This window comes from Pseudorca crassidens, chromosome 9 (genome assembly GCF_039906515.1).
Source record: "Pseudorca crassidens isolate mPseCra1 chromosome 9, mPseCra1.hap1, whole genome shotgun sequence".
NCBI classification, from domain to species: domain Eukaryota; kingdom Metazoa; phylum Chordata; class Mammalia; order Artiodactyla; family Delphinidae; genus Pseudorca; species Pseudorca crassidens.
The window spans coordinates 53858042-53877782 of record NC_090304.1 but is presented as its reverse complement, the minus strand read 5'-3'; the positions used below and the strand labels follow the sequence as shown (position 1 = coordinate 53877782).

The following is a 19741-nucleotide window of genomic DNA, read 5'->3' as shown; positions in this document are numbered from 1 at the left end:
GAACCCGTGTCCCCTGCACTGGCAGGCAGATTCTTAACCACTGCGCCACCAGGGAAGTCCAGAATGTGGAGATTTGTCAGCCCAGATGTCATGGGGCTGAGGGTGCATTCTGGTGGCTTTAGCCCAAAGGGGGTCACTGTGACTGGTAGGCCCAGGGTAAGGGGGCAGGAGGGGGTCATGGGTAGAGGTGGACAGAGTGAGGGTGCAGAGGAGGAGAAAACCAGTTGTGGGGGCCATGGACCATTCGCTCAGTCTGAGCCAGTGGGGGCTACCAGCCTGGTGGACCAGAGGCTGCTGGGACCTCCCATCCGGGTCCCTTTGCGGATGGTGCTGGAATGTAAGGGACTTCAAGGAACACCAGGTCTGTGGGAGAATCTGGCAGTCAAGTCATGGCCACTGCCCTTAAAGGGTATTCGCATCAGCTCTGGAAATAAGTCCCTCATCTAAGCATGAGGACTTTTCACGTGAGGAGCACTTTCTAAAAGGCAGACTCAGGAGGACAGGGCTGGCTCGACACCCAGCTGATCCTCAGCGAGGAGAGGCGACCTGCACAGGTGACCTGGGCCCTACCAAAGGGAGCTGGTGGGCAGGGAGTCGGCAGACAGGCATGGCCCAAAATTTGCAGGGCCCAGGACAAAAATACAAACAGAGGCATGCAGTATATGTTTGTCAGATATTGGAAGGTTACAAAACAAACCAAGAAACTACTAAATAAGATAGTTTCATTTTCCCACCTTGTAAAGTTATGGTTTTATGTAACTGAAAGGGACAAAATATCAAGGAAGACAATTTAATTATTATTACACATCTGGGTGTTTTGTTGGTGGGCTGGTGGCATTTGGATGAGTAATAAGGCATATTTCATAAAATATATTTTATTGTCTTCATTTTAGCAAGATGACTGTAATTGTTATAATCAAGATTTTGCACATCATTTGGAAATTGTGTATGGATGGTAATAATCTAAAGGATCAAAAATAAAATGCAGGGCTTCCCTGGTGGCGCAGTGGTTGAGAATCTGCCTGCCAATGCAGGGGACACGGGTTCGAGCCCTGGTCTGGGAAGATCCCACATGCTGCAGAGCAACTGGGCCCGTGAGCCACAACTACTGAGCCTGCGCGTCTGGAGCCTGTGCTCTGCAACAAGAGAGGCCGCGACAGTGAGAGGCCCGCGCACCGCGATGAAGAGTGGCCCCCGCTCGCCGCAACTGGAGAAAGCCCTCGCACAGAAACGGAGACCAAACACAGCCAATAAATAAATAAATAAATTTATAAAAAAAAAAAAATGCAGTTGTATTTAGAGTGTATAGAATTTGAATATATTTCCATCAAAAATATAAATTGAATGTAAAGAAAGGAAAATTTATATTTTCAAAAGTTGTTTTTATTCCTTGAAATTATCTAGGAAATTAAAACTATAGACATCATAATTAATGAATATCCAGTTTTAAAATACAATTATTTAAATAGACACGATATAGTAATTCAAATTTTTAAAGATTTTATAAAAATTAAACTATTCATAGTTGTGATTAATGTCCATCTAGTTGCCAGTGTAAAGAATTAGTACCACATTTCATGGGACTTCCCTGGTGGTGCAGTGGTTAAGAATCCGCCTGCCAATGCAGGGGACATGGGTTTGAGCCCTGGTCTGGGAAGATCCCACATGCCACAGAGCAACTAAGCCTGTGCACCGCAACTACTGAGCCTGTGCTCTAGAGCCCAGGAGCCACAGCTACTGAGCCTGCGTGCCACAACTACTGAAGCCCGCACGCCTAGAGCCCGTGCTCCACAACAAGAGAAGCCACCGCAATGAGAAGCCCAGGCACCGCAACAAAGAGTAGACCCGGTCGCCACAACTAGAGAAAGCCCATGCACAGCAACTAAGACCCAATGTAGCCAAAAAATAAATAAAATTAAAAAAAAAAAAAGGGCTTCCCTGGTGGCGCAGTGGTTGAGAGTCCGCCTGCCATTGCAGGGGACACGGGTTCGTGCCCCGGTCTGGGAAGATCCCACATGCTGCGGAGCGGCTGGGCCCGTGAGCCATGGCTGCTGAGCCTGCGCGTCCGGAGCCTGTGCTCCGCAACGGGAGAGGCCACAGCAGTGAGAGGCCTGCGTACCGCAAAAAAATAAAAATAATAATAATAATACAAAAAGAATTAGTATCTCATTTCATGTTACATTAATCCAAGTAATATGAATTGTTAAATACTGTAAGATGTTCCTCAGCTGCCGTGTGCATTTATTGTGAATACCACACTAATTCATGAGTACTTTTAGAACCACAGATTGGAACAGGGAGAAAAGCCAAAAAAAAAAAAAAAAAAAAGATGCTCAGCATTACTGGGAAGCGGATACTTTGTTATGTAAGAAGTTGTTGCTCTCTGAAAGGATTTGACAAGTTTAATTTGTCTGCCCCGCAAAACATTCTTGCCACTTAGTGCCCTTCCTCCATCCCTCCCGTCCCCCCCCAGTAGCATCCTGTTTCCCTCCCTTTCCCACCCTTGCCCCTGTCAGCCACTGTGCAACCCTCAGACCTTCATCTGGGCACAATCACCTTTTGTTCTTCAAACCCAAGAAATGAAGAGTTTCTTAGAGGCCTGAGCAGTGTTAGGGGAGCGGATTAGGCTTGTGGGTTCCATGGATGTTGTGTGACAGAAGCTCCTGTATGTTCTGTAATGTATTTATTTGTGAGTGTATGTTTGTGATGTGTGGGGCTCAGGGCAGTAGCCCTTCTTCCCTGCACCTAAGGGTGTTTCAGGGGATGTCTTCTTGCCCATGAGATAGATGTCTATCCTGCAGCTAACGAGAGATAAATGACGGTGCTTATGCTAGAGCTGGAGCTTAAATCTAGGTATCGGCATACACTCATTCATCTCTTTCACATATGCTTTTGTTCATTTATTTAAAACCTATATTCACGTCCTCCAATCCTTTATTTCATCGTGGAATGCCAGGCTGTAGCAGTCTTGTAGTGCAGCCCCGTGATCCTACAGACGAAGGAATTGAGGCTCAGAGAGGGGCACTGATGTATGTAAGATCATACAGCAGAGAAGCCCTCTGGCTGGGTTTCACAATGCAGACGATGGGTGTGGCTTTTGAGTTTCAGGTAAAATCTGAATATGTGTCGCTAGGTCCCAATCAGCTTCCCTTCCTTCACCAGACTCTGTCACCGAGGCACCTGCCCTGGGGAGCTCCTGGGGGTGGGGGTCAGGGGTTCTGCCTGAAGAGCCACTTCCTGTTTGGGGCCAAGCACTTCCTTCAAGTGACTCATAAGCTCCCACTGGCCCCATCCTGGGAAGCCAAGGTGGGGATAGAGATGGGCCCTGGCCGCATCCCGCCCTGCCTGGTACCCAGGCTGGGTGATCCTGAGACGGAGCAGTGCCACAGACTGGATGTAAGAGCTGGGCCATGGAAGGAGGATGCTAGACTGTTCTCGCCCAGCCTGGCAGGCAGGGCTCTGAGAGTGCAGGGGAATTGGGGCCACAGTGGGCATGAGGGCAGCGTCCACATCCAGCCACTCCCACACACATCTGGTTTCCAGGGTAGCTGCTGCCCAGGTGGGGGCCGACAGCAGAGCTGGGTCCCCCTCAGGGGGAACTTGTGATGTTTTTTCTTCCTTGCAGGGCAGTGAGGTGTGATGGAAAGAGCAGTAGGCTGGGGGTCATGGACTTGAATTTCCGACACCAACTTTCTGGTGACCTTGTCAGTTCCTAGCCGCTCTCCGGGCTTCAGTATCCATGTCTGTCTAATGGCGGAGGGCTTGCTGGCTGTGACATGTGGCAAGTTATTATTACAGGATTTCCATTAAGAGATTTGTGTTTGAATTCTGGCTCTGCCACCTTGCTGAATGTGTCCATCTCTCAGAGACTCCATTAAAAGATTTGAAATAATCATCACCACTTTAAGCATTTTACATAATTTAATTCTCACATCAACCCTATGGGGTAGGTTTTATTATTATGATTATTGTTTTATACATAAGGCGATTGGGGCACAGAGAGGTTAAGGAACTTGCCCAAGGTCACACAGTAAGAGCCAAGATCCTAACTTAGGCAGTTTGACCCCAGTGTCCATGCCATTAACAACTATGTTCTTGCTACTCAAACTGTGGTCCCTGGACCTGCAGCAAGGTATCACCCAGGAGCCTGTAAAAAAATGTAGAATCTCAGACCCCAGCCTGGACCTACTGAGTTGGACTGCCTTTTAACAAGATCTCTAGGTGATTTGTTTGAGAAGCCCTGCTCTATGTATTTTTTTTTTACATCTTTATTGGAGTATAATTGTTTTACAGTGGTGTGTTAGTTTCTGCTTTACAACAAAGTGAATCAGTCATACATACACATATGTTCCTATATCTCTTCCCTCTTGCGTCTCCCTCCCTCCCACCCTCCCTATCCCACCCCTCCAGGCGGTCACAAAGCACCGAGCTGATCTCCCTGTGCTATGCGGCTGCTTCCCACTAGCTATCTACCTTACGTTTGGCAGTGTATATATGTCCATGCCTCTCTCTCGCTTTGTCACAGCTTACCCTTCCCCCTCCCCATATCCTCAAGTCCATTCTCTAGTAGGTCTGTGTCTTTATTCCTGTCTTACCCTTAGGTTCTTCATGACTTTTTTTTTCTTAGATTCCATATATATGTGTTAGCATACGGTATTTGTCTTTCTCTTTCTGACTTACCTCACTCTGTATGACAGACTCTAGGTCTATCCACCTCATTACAAATAGCTCAATTTCGTTTCCTTTTATGGCTGAGTAACATTCCATTGTATATATGTGCCACATCTTCTTTATCCATTCATCCGATGATGGACACTTAGCCCTGCTCTATTTCTATTCCCTCTGTCACTTAGGCCTTAGGATCGTTGTGGGAGATGAAGAAAATAAGTGTTTCATAAACTGTAAAGTGCAGTGCATTCAGGGCTCTGTGAGAAACCTGGGGACTGCAAGTGGAGGGAGGCAGGGCTGGGGGTGCCCCAGGAGTCCATCTCTCAGTAGCTGGATGTCATTTCCAAGCTTCTGTGAGTCCACCTCTATCCCCCTCCCATCCAAGGCTGAGTCTTGTTTGTATTTCTTGCTGGTATGAGGCTCCAGGGCCCGATCAGATTGGAGAAGGTTCTTATGTCGGAATGGGATTGGGCTGGACACCAGGCCTGAGCCACCCCTGCCCTGGGTCCCACCCTGGCTCTGACTCTGACTCTCTGGGTGACATAGGCCCTGCCAGCCTCAGTGTCCCCTAGTAGGCAATGTGGCGACATCCTCCGCAGCCTGCAGTGCTGACCCAGCACCCCCTTCGCTCTCCCCCTCTCCCCTCTCCCCAAGGCCTGTCAGGACCATCTCTCCTCCCAGTTCCTGGGCAGGAGGGCTGCCCTGCCAGCTGCAGGAGCTGGTGATGGGGGAGGCGGGGCATGAGTCAGAAGTCAGCCACATAATTGCGGTGCCCCAGGTCCCTCCTCCAGCCCACCCAGCCCTCCCTCAGCGGCTGCTTTAGAACAGCTGGTCTGGTGTCTGCCTCCAAAGAAGCAGGTCCCTGGGCAGCAGGAACGGGCCTCTGCCTCCCAGGAGGCAGGCATAGCCCCAGGTTTCACCCCAGGGTGGCTGGGCCTTGGATCATGTTTCTGTGGGCCCTGGTGGGGCAGGAGTGGTTCAGACAGCGGGTTGTACTGGGTTTGGGTTTGGGGCTGGTTTGGGGGCGGCATATGTGGAGGTGCTTGTGTGGGGTCTCATAGCACACGACTGGGTCACATACGTCTCCTTGGCTCTCCCACCGGCCTGGCGGCTTCCCGAGGGCAGGGACTAGATGTGACCCATCCCTGGTCCCCATACCAAGCGTGGGGTGGGCACAGGGCGGGGGCTCACTAAGGGCCGGGTGGGAGGGGAGAAGGCAGGATGGACTGATGTGTAATCTGACTGGGTTTGTCCCCTCAGCTCTCCCACTGAAGTGACATCACCACCTCTGTGGACAGGACCCCCCAGGAGCCCAGCTCACAGCCACTGGTGCCTTCTTCCAGGTAAAGGAAAAAGCAAGGAAGGAGGTGGGGGGAAAGGAGTTAGAGGGAAGCTGCAGAGAGCAGCCCACTGGGTTCTAGAAAGATGTTCGCTCTCTCACGGGAGCCGTACTCTACGGTTCATGGGAAAAGGCAGAGGAAACAAGGATTATTTTTCCATTTTACAAGCAAGAAAAAACAAAAACAGAAACTCTGAGTAGAGTTGTCTCTTGCTTTCTCTAGTGGACTAGGTACTTATCTAAAGCACCTCACACATATTAGATCATTCAATCCTCACAACAGCCCATGAGGTTGGTGCTATTATTATCCCCACTTTATAGATAAGGAGACTGAGGTCTAGAGGCATTAAGGACCCTGCTCAGTTAGTAAGTGGGAGAACTAGGTTTCAAACTTGGCAGGCCGGCTCTGGGTTCACATTCCTAACCCCTATGATTTACTGCCTCTCTAGAGCCAGGCGTTAAACTAAGTTTCCTTGAACTTCAGTTTGGAGGTTTAATGGGCTCCCATTTCCAGGGGAGATTTGTATTTTAAGAGAGAATCCCAGAGTGAGTGATGCTTCAGCCAAAGGAATGAATGGTAAATGGTGGAATTAGAGGCCTTGAATCATGGACTGAGCATGAACCTTCAAGGTTTACTGGACCAGCCAGCCCCTGGGACTTTCTTCCTCAGCATTCAGGCAAGGTTGGTTTTTAGAAAGGAAACCTGGAAATCTGAAAGAGGGGAAGAGAAGCTGAGGCCCCAGGTTCTCAGACTTGCCCGAGTGGCAGGGCTGCTGCTCGTCACAGAGCACTGTGATGAAGAGAGATGCAAGTGGCAGTGAGAAAGTCAGTATTCTGTGCTACATCTGAGGTCATCTTGTACTAGACCTGGAACAGATAGCAGAGGTTTCAAAAAATCGTGGGAGAAAATACTTGAGAGCTTTTTTAGTAATTTAATTTTTCCTGTAAATAGAGAAAAGGCTAATAATTATTCAGAGGCAGAATTGGGAACAGGCTCCGAAGTGGCCCTGCAATTGGGTGGTTTAAGAGGCTCTGATGGGTTCTTTCTTTCCTTCCTTTGCACATTTAACCAGCTTTTCTGACTGACATATAAACGCGTGCCTCCTTGGTGCTGGCCCAGTGCAGGAACACAGGTCCCCCGTCCAGTGATTCCTCTAGCAGGGACGGGGCCTGGGGTATCGCGTGTCCCTATCACCTGCAGGGTCGCAGATACTGTGGCTCTTCAGAAAAGCTGGGCCAAATGGATCAGAAGTCTCCGCCTGGGGAAGCTCTCAGCCTGGTGGGCAAGGCAGCCACGGAAGCAGATAATTACTGTGCACAGAAGCCTATGATCATGTCTCAAGAGCTCTGCCTGGTGATTCGAGAACAAAGGGAAGAAGCAGTGGGCTTCTGCGGGGGGATCAGACCAAGCTTTGTCCAGGGTGCATTTGTTAAGATGGTTGGGATTTGGATTGGGGGGGTAGGGTGAGGGCTGTCGTGGCAGAGGGCCCAGCATGAGCGAAGGTACGGGGGAGGGGGGAGGTTGGGAGGTGCCGTGTGCTCGGAGCACAGCCACGTGAGGAGGGCCAGGGGCAGGTGAGGCTAGACAGGTAGGTGTGAGGAGAAGGAAGCAGAGAGAGATTCCTAAAATGGCAAGACCTGCTTCTCCTCCCATCCCCAGGGCCTGCCTGGGAAGCCTGTTTGTCTAATAACTGCTGTTTTACATAAATAAATAACGTAAATCATTGCTCTCCGTTCCCTCAGGGGCTAAAAACTGGGCGGAGAGGAGTCTGCTCAGTGCATGTCTCTGCCGGACTCAGCTTCCTCCTCTCCTCCTCCTCTTCAGGGCCCCCTCCTTCCAGAGACCCAGGGAGAGGCAGCGGAAAAAGCCAGCCTGGTTCCTGTGCCTGGGAGGGGCTGGGGCGTCCACCAAGGGTGAGAGGATGGTGAAAGTCTCTCCCCTGACCAGGCCCCTGGCCTGGCCCTTTGCTCACTGCAGGGAGGACCTGTCAGTGCTGGTGGGCGGAGGGGGGGCTGGGGGCAGGCCCCTCCTCTTAGGAGGGCCTTCCTTCTGTACCCATTTAAAGAGGGAACCGCTAGGCCCTCCAGGGAGGGAGGGGCCACTGTGCCGGGGACCCAGCACTAGAGGCTGTGCAGAGGATTTCTGCAGGGAGGGGAGGCTGGATGGAATAGCTCCAGGTCTTTCCTGGTGCTGACACTTGATGACTTTCATATTCTGGAATCCAGGGTTAGTTCTAAGATCCCTGTCGGATTGTGCCAGGATTCCATGATTATGAGAGCCCTGGGGGAGGGGATTCTAAGACTCTGGTTTAGAGAGTGTGAAGGCTGTTCCCGGTGAATGCTGAGCCCAAGCTCATAGCCCTGACCTGGGGAAAGAGAGATCCAAAGAGAGGTCCTCTCTGTGCCAAGAGAACCCAAGGGCCCTGGGCAGGGTCCTGAGCCTGATCCCCGTTCAGCCTATGGCCCCAAACATGCAGGTCTGTCCCCCAAGGGCCTTAATGAAGGGTGCAGCTCAGCAAACGTGTCCTGCCCTCCACCAGCCTCAACCTCCTCGTCCATAAAATGGGGATCCGGTACTTACCCGTGGAGTCGGGGCCATGCTTCAGTGAGACGATGTGTGTGGAGGCTCCTTGTACACTGCAGAGCGCTGTGAGTGTGGTTGTAATTGTAGCTGCTGTTGCTGCGACGAGACTGTCTCCTTGAAAGGAAGGGCCACGTCGGATTCTCGGTGAATCTCTCTCAGGTCCCAGCAGTGCCTGGCACACAGCAGAGGCGTCTTAAACATACACTGAATGAGTAGATCGGGTATGGAACAGATCATACCAGAGGCCACGGTTCCGAGGAAGCCAGCCCTTCCCGAAGGAGAAGCAGGAAGTGCCCCTACAGGAGGGCAGCCCGGAGGGACAGAAGGGGACCCGCGACTGGGGTGAAGCAAGCCTGCTGGGAGTTTCCCCAGAGGAAGAGCAATGAGAAGTCTTCTGGGACAGAAGTGTTGGGTAAACAGGAGGCCCTGGCACCCGGTGGAAAGATATTAACAATGACCCTGATTATGGCGTGATTGATTCTTTGACAGCTCCTGTAGAGCCCCAGCCTAAGCCACTGAGTAGGTTTTCCCCCAAAGAATGAGCGGCCATGACGGGGCCACCACCAGGCTTCTTTCCCGGCACCTCCTCCCCCAGCCTCTCCCCACCGGCAGCTGCCTCAGTGACAGACTTCCTTCCTCCCTACATCTGCCTGTCTTCTCTGCTGATTTCATTAGAATCTAGGGCTTTCTCTGAGGCCCAGAGAAGTGGAGTGCCTCGCTCAGGGCCACACGGTGAGATGTAGCAGCCCACATCTCTGTTTAAGCCATCTGATGAGCGGGAAATGTAGTGGCTCTTTGAGCGTTCCTCAAAAGTTAAGCATAGGAGGCTGTGCTGGAGAGCAGTAGGGTGGGACGTGGGATCGGATGGTCTGGGAGTGGGAGGTCCCAGAATCAGCTCTGTCCCCGCATCTCCAGCCCCAGCTCTGGGGCCAGGGATTTGTTTTGTGGATTTGGGTTTGGTCGATTATTTGGAGAAACAGCCCAGCTGGCAAGCTGCCCCGGGGGTGCCCTGCTGCCCCTGGGTTCCCAGAGGGCTGGGAGGCTACTGTTGGAGTAGACACCCCCATCACACCCAGATGGAACCCACCCGGGGCTTAACTTGCTGCTGGAGCCCTCAGCCCTGGGAGAGGCCCTGCTCACCTTCCCTGCGCCACGCTTTCCCTGTGCTGTCCCCTTACCTAGAGCCCCCTTCTTTCCCCCCTTGTGTTACAAATCCTCCCTTATTTCTGAGTTCTGTTGACATCCACCCTCTCCAGGAAGCCGCCCTGCAGTGCGGCTAGAGGAAGCACAGGAGTTTTGGGTCCAGAAGAGACCCTGACCCAGGCAGGGCTGAGTTCCTGGAGGAGGAGCTGCTGCGCTGAGATGAGCAGGAGTTTTCCAGGCCTCAAGGCGGTCAGAGGATCCCAGAGCTAAGGTGGTTTCACAGGCACACCTGCATTGGGAACAGGGGATGGGCATGCAGTGAGGAAGGACCACAGGGAGGCCCTGGTCTGGCTCTAAGGCCATGTTTCCTGAGCACTGTGGGAAGGAGTCCCCACAGCCCTGTGCCTTTTACTCCTTGGGTTTCACTCTAAGTCAAGTTTGGGGTCATTGTGAGTTATCCAGGCCGTGACTACCTATACCTTGGTCCCTGTCAAAGATGGTAGAGATACCTGGACAGGGGCAGAGCCCTGGCCTGGGGTTCAGGATGACCAGGCCTCTAACCTCGTCGCAGGCCTTCCTGCAGCTTTCAACCTCGTCTTGACTGCTCCAGTTGGCGGCGGGCTCCTGACTTCCAGCCATTGGTCCTGGGAATGGAGGGGGCTCTTCCCCGCCAGACCAGGCAACGACTGCGGGATTTGTCCTTCCATCCTCCTTGAGCAACCCCACCTCTGCTTATCTCCTGAGGATGGGGAGAGAGCAGGTGGATAAAGGGTTTTTAGAAGCTGAGCGCCGAAAAGGCCCTTGGAGATCATCCAATGCTGTTCACACCATCCCATGATACAGACGGGAAAGCTGAGACCAGAGGCTTGTGGAGGTCACCCAGCCGAGTCTGGGCTAGGGTTGAGGCCCAGTGAGGGCGGCCATGGCCAAGGAGACGGGCCCGGGGGGGGGGGGGGCGGAGGGGAAGGGGGAGGGCGTGGTTCCACCTCCACATGTGCGCCCTACCCTGTTCCCTGGGCCCCGGGAAGGCTGCCGGAGGAGGTCAGGTCTCCGTCTCCCCCAGCCCTGCACCCACTGTATGTGGGGGGGTCCTTTTTCCTGCCCAGAGTTCTCGGTCACACTCCATGCCCCTGCTGCCAACCAAAATATTGAACCTGGCCCTTTGCGGTGCAGTTCTCAGTGACACATGCTACAGCTGTCATGGACACGGAAGGTGGTAGAAACGTGGGCAGCAGACAGACCCTCCATCCAGGGCTGGTGCCATGGAAAGACTAGGCTTTAAGGCAGCCCTGGTTTCAAATCCTCTCTTCTCCATGGTTAGCCGTCTGGCCTCGGGTGAATCGTGTAATCTCTCAGGCCTAGATCTATTGATCCAGCTATCTGTTGATCAATTGATATAGATATTTAAATTAAATACTTATGTATTTAATTAATAGATGATTTTTTTGGTGACAGTTTTAGAAAAATTGATCGGAAAATACAGAGTTCCTACATACTCTCCTTCCCCTACCCCATGGTTTTGCCTATTATTAACGTCTTATCTTAGGGGGGTACGCTTGCTATAATTGATGAGCCAGTGTTGCTACAATATTATTAACTGAAGTCCATAGTCTACATTAGGGTTCAGTCTTTGTGTTATATATTCTGTGGGGCTTGACAAATGTATAATGACACGTATCCATCATTACAGTATCATACAGAATAGTTTCACTGCCCGAGAAATCCCCTGTGCTCCCCACCTCCAACCCCTGGCCACCCCTGATCTTTTTACCACTTCTTGGTTTTACCTTTTCCAGAATGTCATATGGTGAAATCATACAGTGTGCAGCCTTTTCCCATTGGCTTCTGTCACTTAGCAATATGCTTTTGAGGTCCCTTCGTGTATTTTTATGGCTTGATAGCTCATTTCTTTTTACGGCTGAGTAATATTCCATTGTCTGGATGGACCCCAGTTTGTTCCTCCATCCACCTGGGGCCCATATTTCTAACCTGTAAAAGAAGACTGTCAAACTCTACTTTGGACAGCTGTCATCGGGAGCTGACACAGGTGCGGCGCTCGGCATGCTGCCCCACAAGCTCCCACACCACCTTCTGTAACTAGCTTCCTTCCCTTAGCATGATGTTTTCAGGAGTCATTCACGTTGTAGCATGTGTCAGTATTTTATTCCTTTTGATTGCAGCCTTGGGCCCTTTTTGTGTCTTTCCATCTCGTGCCCATTCCTCAGAGAGGTAAAATGAGTCTCCAAGGTCACACACAGCAAGTCAGTTGAAGGAGACCAGGCTGCGATCCAGGCACTGACACCTGGCCTGAGACTCTTTCCACTCTCAAGAAAGAGAGCAGGCCTGGGGCCTGAGGCAGCGGGGTCTGGGGGCAGTGAGGGCCGGGCACCCTGAGAGTCAGGGGAGGGACGAGGAGCCGGGAAGTGGGTGAGGTGCGTTCCCAGGGTGTAAGGATGGGCCAGGCCCCTGGAGGTGTATGCCCACCCCCTGCATCCTTCGCCCACTCCATAGCAGACCCGCACTCCGTCTCCCTCCTGACTCCCTCCTGAAGCCCCTTCCCTGTGCAAACAGGAGGCTGTGGAAGTTCGGGGGAGGGACCAGGAATTCAGACAGAAAACGAGACTTTGGGCTGAGGGGGGCCCTCAAACATCAGGCTAAGAGGTGAGGGCTTTCTCTTGTCCCAGAGCCAGCAGGGGCTCCAGGCTGAGGATTTCTTTGGAACCTGGCTGATATCAGCAGCTCTGGGAGGTGGCTTGGAGAAGTTAACTGATGCAATGATGCCATTAGCCCTGGCAGGAGGGGGGGCAGCTGGGGAGAATCTGGTCTCTGGGGGCTTGTCCTGACCGCTCAGGGTCTGGGCAGCAGGAACTTCCGAGCCTTCTCGGAAGTGTGGTCCAGGACACCCCCAGGGCTGCCTCCCCTTGCTACCCCGTGCTGGCCACTGGGGAAGTCGGAATAACTCAGGCTATCCCCTGGGGGAGCAGGCATGTCAGTGGTGCTCCCACAGGCTGCCCAGGAAGAAGGAGGGATGCCGGGAGCCCTCTAACCAAACCTGGGGCTCAGGGGTGGCTCCCCAGAGGAGGTAACATCTGAGCGGAGACTCGAAGGGTCAGGAGGTGTTAGCCAGATGAAGGGGCAGCAGGTTCTGGAGTGCTGAGGCTAGAGGAGCCAGATCCTGGTCACTTGTCTGCTAAAAACTCACTCTGACTGCAGGTGAGACCTTGGATTGGCAGGGCAAGGCCCACCGCAGGGATTCCCCATCCAGGGGAGAGGTGAGACTGGGCCACTGCCCTGGCAGTGGCCAAGGGTGTGCTGAGAAAAGGGTCTTGAGGGATGTTAGAGGCAGGCTGGGGGTGATGAGGCGGTCACTGTGCCCATGATGGGTCTGGGTGACCCCCCTGGAGACAGCAAGGAGCCGCTGGCTATCTTGATGGCCCCAGGAGAACATGCAGAGGAAAGAAAAGAGGTTTGCCTCTCAAAGATGCCCCTGCAGTTCTGAATAGTGTGAAAATTCATGGTGGGGATGTGGGGGAAGGGAAATAGTTCCAAGAGCCACAGTCAGCTGAGTCCCCGGCTGGAGGCCTGGTGCAGGCAGCTCTACTTCCCTCTTTTCCAGATTTGAAATGGAAATTCCATTCCTGGGTGGGTTGTAATGCTCATTCATGGGGGGTGGGGGAGCAGAGGACACATGGGAATCAGTCCCAGAGTCGGGGTGGGGGTGGGGGTCCTGGGAAAGGAATGGGAGGGCAGGGCCCCTGCCTGCAGAATGCCCACCTGCCGTGCCTCAGTCACTGCAGCCATGTGCCCTCCTGGCACCGCTGCCCCTCCCCCAACCCCCAGTCATCTGACCTTTTTTGGAAGTCAAGACAAAAGCTGAAACCAAGGCTCAGGGAAGAGCCCTGAGTGGCTCTGGCTACAGGGCAAGTCATTGGCCAAGGCAGGGTGAATCGAGGGCCCTTTCTACATATTAGCTGCTTCCTCCCTTCCGGGGGAAGTAGGGGCAGGTGTTGTGGCCCACCTGACAGCAGAGACCCTCATCTGGGGGTTCACAGGGTGAGACGTGGTCCCTGGCTGTGGACTCTGGCCTTCTACCTCCTCTGGAAGGCTGTGAATGTGGGAGTACATATGTGAGCACACACTCCTTCCATTTTTTTTTTTTTTTGGCCACACTGTTCAGCTTGTGGAATCTTAGTTCCCAGCTTAGCGATCAAACCCAGGCCCTTGGCCGTGAAAGCGCCAAGTCCTAACCACTGGACCAGCAGGGAATTCCCCACACACTCCTCCTAGAGAGGAGTAAAGCTGAGAGGATCCCCTACGTGCTGACCCCACTCCTGACCTCCCCAACCCCATGGGTGCTAAGCTGACTGCAGCAGCATCGCCGTCCTATACCGTCCCCCAAGCCCTGGGCTCCACACGGCTCCGAGAGCCCCCAGCAGCTGCACCATGTCCACATGCCTCCGCAGGGAGCCACGGGCACAGAGGCTGCACCAGACGCTTCCCAGCAATTAGGAGGCTCCAGGTCGGTCAGTGTGCCCAGCAAGCTCCTAACGCGCCTCCGCACTCGGACAGGAGGCTGTCATCCCTGTGCTGAGGTTAGCGCTTGGAGAGCGGGGGGAGATAGGGGGTGTTAGGCAGAGGCCCTGAGCAAGGCCCAGACGTGGAAGTAGCTGGTGGGCCTGAAGCCCGGTGCCCCTATGGTGTGGCCTCTGGGGCGTTAGAGACGGGAGCTCATCCTACAGGCCTCAGCTCAGCACTGCCTCTGGGAAGCATGCCCAGACCCTCCCTGCACCTGTTAAGTGCCCACAGCACCCTTTCCCTTCTCAACCATATGCTGCACTTACAATACCGGTTCAGGGGCCATGGTGGCCCCGTGGTTGCAGGGTCAGTAGACTTTCCCTATAAAGGGCTGGGCAGTAAGTATTTTAGGCTTTCTGAGCCATATGGTCTCTGTCGTAACTCTGCAGTTATCCTTAAAGCAGCCATAGACAATACATAAATGAGTGAGTGGGCCTGCGTCCAGTAAACCTTTATTTACAGACTCTGAAATTTGACTCACGTATAATTTTCACGGATCAAAACATATTTTTGTTTTGGTTTTTTCCCCCAACTACTTAAGAAATGTAAAAACCATTCTTCTCTTGTGGGCTGTATAAAAACACGTGTCTGGAGTTCTCAGAGCTCCTGGTACGAGCTTCTTCCCTTGGGTGGATTCTTGGCTTTTCTCCCAGCATGGCCCCCAAACACAAGTCTTCACTTCTACCCCAAGCAAAGAAACCAAAGAAACCGAGACTGACTCCTGCCTCCAGGCCAGAGGAAACGTCTGCTTCTCTGAACTTGCCGAAGGAAGAAAAAGAACAGCAAGAAGCAACTGAATATATTGATGAAGCGCAAAATGAAACAGACGGACTTAACGAACAAGCCAGGGAGGAGATTGTGAAAGTAGAACAGAAATATAACAAACTCCGCCCACCATTTTTTCAGTAGAGGTCGGAACTGACTGCCCAAATCCAAGATTTTGGGGTAACAGCATTTGTTAACCATCCACAGTGTCTGTACTCCTTGGGGAGTACTGCATTATTTGCAGAGGTGCTGCATTATTTGACGAGAGTCGAAGTGACAGAATTTGAAGATATTAAATCAGGTTACAGAATAGATTTTTATTTTGATGAAAACCCTTCGAAAATAAAGTTCTCTCCAAAGAATTTCATCTGAATGAGAGTGGTGATCCACCTTCAAAGTCCACTGAAATCAAAAGGAAATCCGGAAAGGATTTGACAAAATGTTCAAGTCAAACGTAGAATAAAGCCAGCAGGAAGAGACAGCGTGAGGAACCAGAGAGCTTCTTCACCTGGTTTACTGATCATTCTGATGCTGGTGCAGATGAGTTAGGAGAGGTCATCAAAGATGATATTTGGGGCTTCCCTGGTGGCGCAGTGGTTGAGAGTCCGCCTGCCGATGCAGGGGACGCGGGTTCGTGCCCTGGTCCAGGAGGATCCCGCGTGCCGCGGAGCGGCTGGGCCCGTGAGCCATGGCCGCTCAGCCTGCGCGTCCGGAGCCTGTGCTCCGCAACGGGGAAGCCACAACAGTGAGAGGCCCGCGTACCGCAAAAAAAAAAAGATGATATTTTGGCCAAATCCATTATAGTACTACTTGATTCTGGACATGGATGATGAGGAAGGGGAAGAAGAAGATGATGGTGATGATGAAGAGGAAGAAGGATTAGAAGATATTGATGAGGAAGGGGATGAGGATGAAGGTGATGATGATGGGGAGGGAGGAGAGGAAGATGAAGGGGAAGATGACTAATGGAACACTGATGGATTCCAACCTTCCTTTTTAAATTTTCTCCAGTCCCTGGGAGCAAGTTACAGTCTTTTTTTCTCTTTTTTCTCCTCCTCTTGTGCTCAGTCGCCCTGTGTTTGAGGTCTCATTTCTCCTTTATACCATGGCTCACAACTTATTTTGGGGAGAAATACCTTGAGCAGAATTCAGTGGGAAAAGAATCTCTACCCCTTTCTGTTCCAAATTCATTTTTATCCCTTCCTGTCTCAAAAAACCTTTATGGAATCAACACCACCATGCTCTGTGGGAAAAAAAAAAACCTTCTGCTCCCTTAGGTCTGCTGGAAGCTGGAGGGTGCTAGGCCCCTGTGTAGTAGTGCATAGAATTCTAGCTTTTTTCCTCCTTTCTCTGTATATTGGGCTCAGAGATTACACTGTGTCTCTATGTGAATGTGGACAGTTAGCATTTACCAACATGTATCTGTCTACTTTCTCTTGTTTAAAAAAAGAAAAAAAAAACAAAAAAATGAGGTTATAGAAGGTCAGCAAAGGTGGGTTTGAGACGTTTGGGTGGGTTAAGTGGGCATTTTGACAACATGGCTTCTCCTTTGGCATGTTTAATTGTGATGTTTAACGGACATCCTTGCAGTTTAAGAGGACACTTTTAAAATAAAGTTCTCTCCTAATGATGACTTGAGCCCTGCCACTCGATGGGAGAAGCAGCAGAACCTGTAGGATCTTATTTGCAATTGACATTCACTATTGTAATTTTGTTCCTGTTTATTTTTAAATTTTTGTTTCACTGCAAAGGGACGATGATGCTCAGTTTTAAACCTGAAAATTATACAAGTTGCTTTGTCACAATAAAACTAAATGTGTGCGCACGCACACACACACACACACACACACAAAATATGTGGCTGGTTGGATTTGGCTGTGAGTTGTAGTTTGCCAACCCCTGGGTTAGAACAAGGAGCCAGACTGCCAGGCTCTGCTGTGTGACCTTTGACAAATGGCTAAACATTTCTGTGCTTCAGAATTCTCATCTGTAAAATGGGGATGATAATGATAACACTTGGAGAAAGTAAGATTGTACAACAGCTTTGGAAGACAGCTTTTGGCAGTTCTTCAAAAAGTTAAACATAGAGTTACCATATGACCCAGCAATCCCATCCCAAAGTATTACTCAAGAGAAATGAAAATATACATTCACACAAAAACTTGTTCACAGCAGAGTTATTCATAACAACCAAAAAGGGGTAACAACCCAAGTGTCTACCAACTGGTGAGTGGATCAAATGGTATATCTATACAATCAGATAATTTTCAGTCATAATAAGAAATGCAGTACTGATTCACGCTATAACATGGATGAACCTTGAAAACATTAAGTGAAAAAAGCAAGACGCACAAGACCATATATCATATGATTCCATTTATGTGAAATGTCCAGAATGGGCAAATCCGTGGAGACAGAAAGTAGATTAGGTTGCTTGGGGCTGGGGGGTGGGAGTGGGGGAGTGACTGCTAATAGGTATGGGGATTTTTGTTGGATGATTAGGTCATGGGTGGGTGGCAGGGGACTGTCCTAGGGGACTTGCAAGGATGGGCCTCTGACTCCGAGAGAGAGACAAGGACCCACGGCAGGGCTCTGAGCAGAGGCTGACCCTCCCTGACCTGGACTACAGGGACACCTGCTGTGCTGGGGCCAGGTCCCCACCCCTCCCCTGCCTCACGGTACTTTGTTTCCTCCCCAGGACCAGCCGGGGGCCTCCATGGGCGCCTGAGGGCAGGGCGCCAGGGCCGCGGGCGCGAGCATGGTGAGACACCAGCCCCTGCAGTACTATGAGCCGCAGCTCTGCCTCTCCTGCCTCACCGGCATCTACGGCTGCCGCTGGAAGCGCTACCAGCGCTCTCACGATGACACCACACCGGTGAGCTGTGCTGGGATGCGGCCAAAGGACCCAGGGAGCCCCAGGGCCTGGGGGAGGGGTCTCAGCTTTGACACCCTGCTGTGTGGCTCTGGACAGGCCAGTGCCCTTTCTGGGTTTCAGTTTCTCCTTCTGTAAAATGGGCCTATGGAAATTCCCGAATCTACCTGACTAGGTGGGCAAGGAACATGGGTGTAGCCAGTTGTTGACTCCCCTCTGACAGTGTGGGGTGTGGGCTGCTCCAAGAGGGTGGGGTCCCCCAAGGTGAGTAGAAGTTCTCAGCTTCCTGGCAGATCCTGATGGGCAGGTAAACAGACGGGTGGCTCTTCAAGGGGAGGGTGAAGAGCTGGGCCAGGCCATCCTGGAGCCTGGGAGCTGGCAGGGCCATGGCCTGGCACCAGGGCCCAGTCACCTGAGCCACAAGCCTGCCAGGGCTGGCAGCAGGTGCTCAGCTGGATAAAGAAAGCCTCCCTTAGTGTCCGGCTCCCCAAGCCAAACCCCAGGCCACACTTCCGTCCCTGGGGCACCATCAGCCATTGGATCTAGTTTCTTCTCTGAAGGAACCCAATTCCTTCAGGAGGGAACAGAGAGAGAGATAAATGGTGTTTATCTAAAAGCTCTGCTGCCTGGAAAACAACTTTCTCCTCCCTCCTGCTTGTCTGAACAAAGAGGCCAGCCTCCAAATTCAGCCAGCCCCAACACGGGCTGGAGTGGCCGGGGCGGAGGTCAGAGGCCAAGCATCACCAGACTACATCTGGATGTGGAGGTTGGGGGAGCTTGTCCACCTCCCTGCCCTCCCTCTCTGCCTGTGCTGGTAGGGACAGGGGGACAGAGCACTCGACTGAGTCGGGAGCCTGTTCTCATGACCCCCAAATGGTAAGAAGCAGGTACCACCTGTGGGTACCTGGCCTGAGTCATTGCCGTGTACCCACTCTAGCACACAGGAGGCAACATGCCCAACTGAGGCAAGGGAGAGGAGGGACCTGCCCAGGGCAGCCTGTCCGTCCTATGTGCTGTGCTCCGAGCTCCATTCTCCCCTGAGGCAGCGGAAGGAAGTCAGCAGGGCCTCCACGTGTCGGGAGGGCAGGAGCTCGCAGTCCGCTGACACCCAGGTGTCTGTCTGTGTGCCGGGCGCTGAGCTGAGCACTGACACGTGGCCACCCCTGTTGCTCCCAAGCCCGTGAGCTAGATGTCATCGCCACCGCTTCACATGCGGAAACAGAAGCCAAGGACGTCCGTGACCAGGACAAGGTCACGCAGCTAGAGAGGGGCAGAGCTCGGATCTGGCCCTGCACGGTGTCCAGCGCTCTCGGTGGGGGTGGGATGGGAAGACTGCTGAGGCTGAGGAAGGGAGGAGAAGGATGGCTGAGCTCCCAAGCAGGAAGCCCTTGGCCGTCGGAAGAGACACTGGAGGAAGGCGGCTCTCTCCCAGGGCACCTCACACCTCTTGGTGGGCCCAGGGCCAGCCAGTTCCAGGCTGTGGAATCAGGAAGTGATGGGTCTTGGCTGTGGCCCGCCCAGGGCCCAGGCTGGAGGAAGTGGTGGGTTGAGGCCAGTTTTGAGTTGACTGGGGGCCCAAGCGGCGTAGGCTCTGCAAATGCCAAGGCCTGAGGTGCCAGGTATGGGGCAATGGCCGGAGGCTGCAGGCCACAGCCTGGGAGAGGCTGGGAGAGGGGAGAGGGTTTTGCAGCAACTCTGGGTGGCAGGGCCTCTGCAGAAAGGGCTGAGCTCACCTCAGGCAACCCGCACCTCGCAGCTGAGGATGAGCGGGCGGCCCACCCCGGCCCTTAACTCA

The 19741-nt window shown here is 52.5% G+C and overlaps 1 protein-coding gene and 1 pseudogene across 7 annotated transcripts in view; both read left to right on the top strand.

The window, feature by feature from the left end:
* The window catches only part of GDPD5 (glycerophosphodiester phosphodiesterase domain containing 5), an 89702-nt gene that overhangs the window by 29222 nt on the left and 40739 nt on the right, over window positions 1-19741 (top strand). For 6 of the 7 annotated variants that reach the window (XM_067750380.1, XM_067750379.1, XM_067750376.1 and 3 more), the window contains exons 2-3: window positions 5929-6011; window positions 17773-17949. In XM_067750380.1, coding sequence (XP_067606481.1) covers window positions 17833-17949 — 117 coding nt within the window. In that variant the 5' untranslated portion in view covers window positions 5929-6011; window positions 17773-17832. The remainder of the gene's footprint in view (window positions 1-5928; window positions 6012-17772; window positions 17950-19741) is intronic. The other variant, XM_067750378.1, reaches the window with a different exon arrangement.
* On the top strand, window positions 14176-16846 carry LOC137230625 (protein SET-like; annotated as a pseudogene).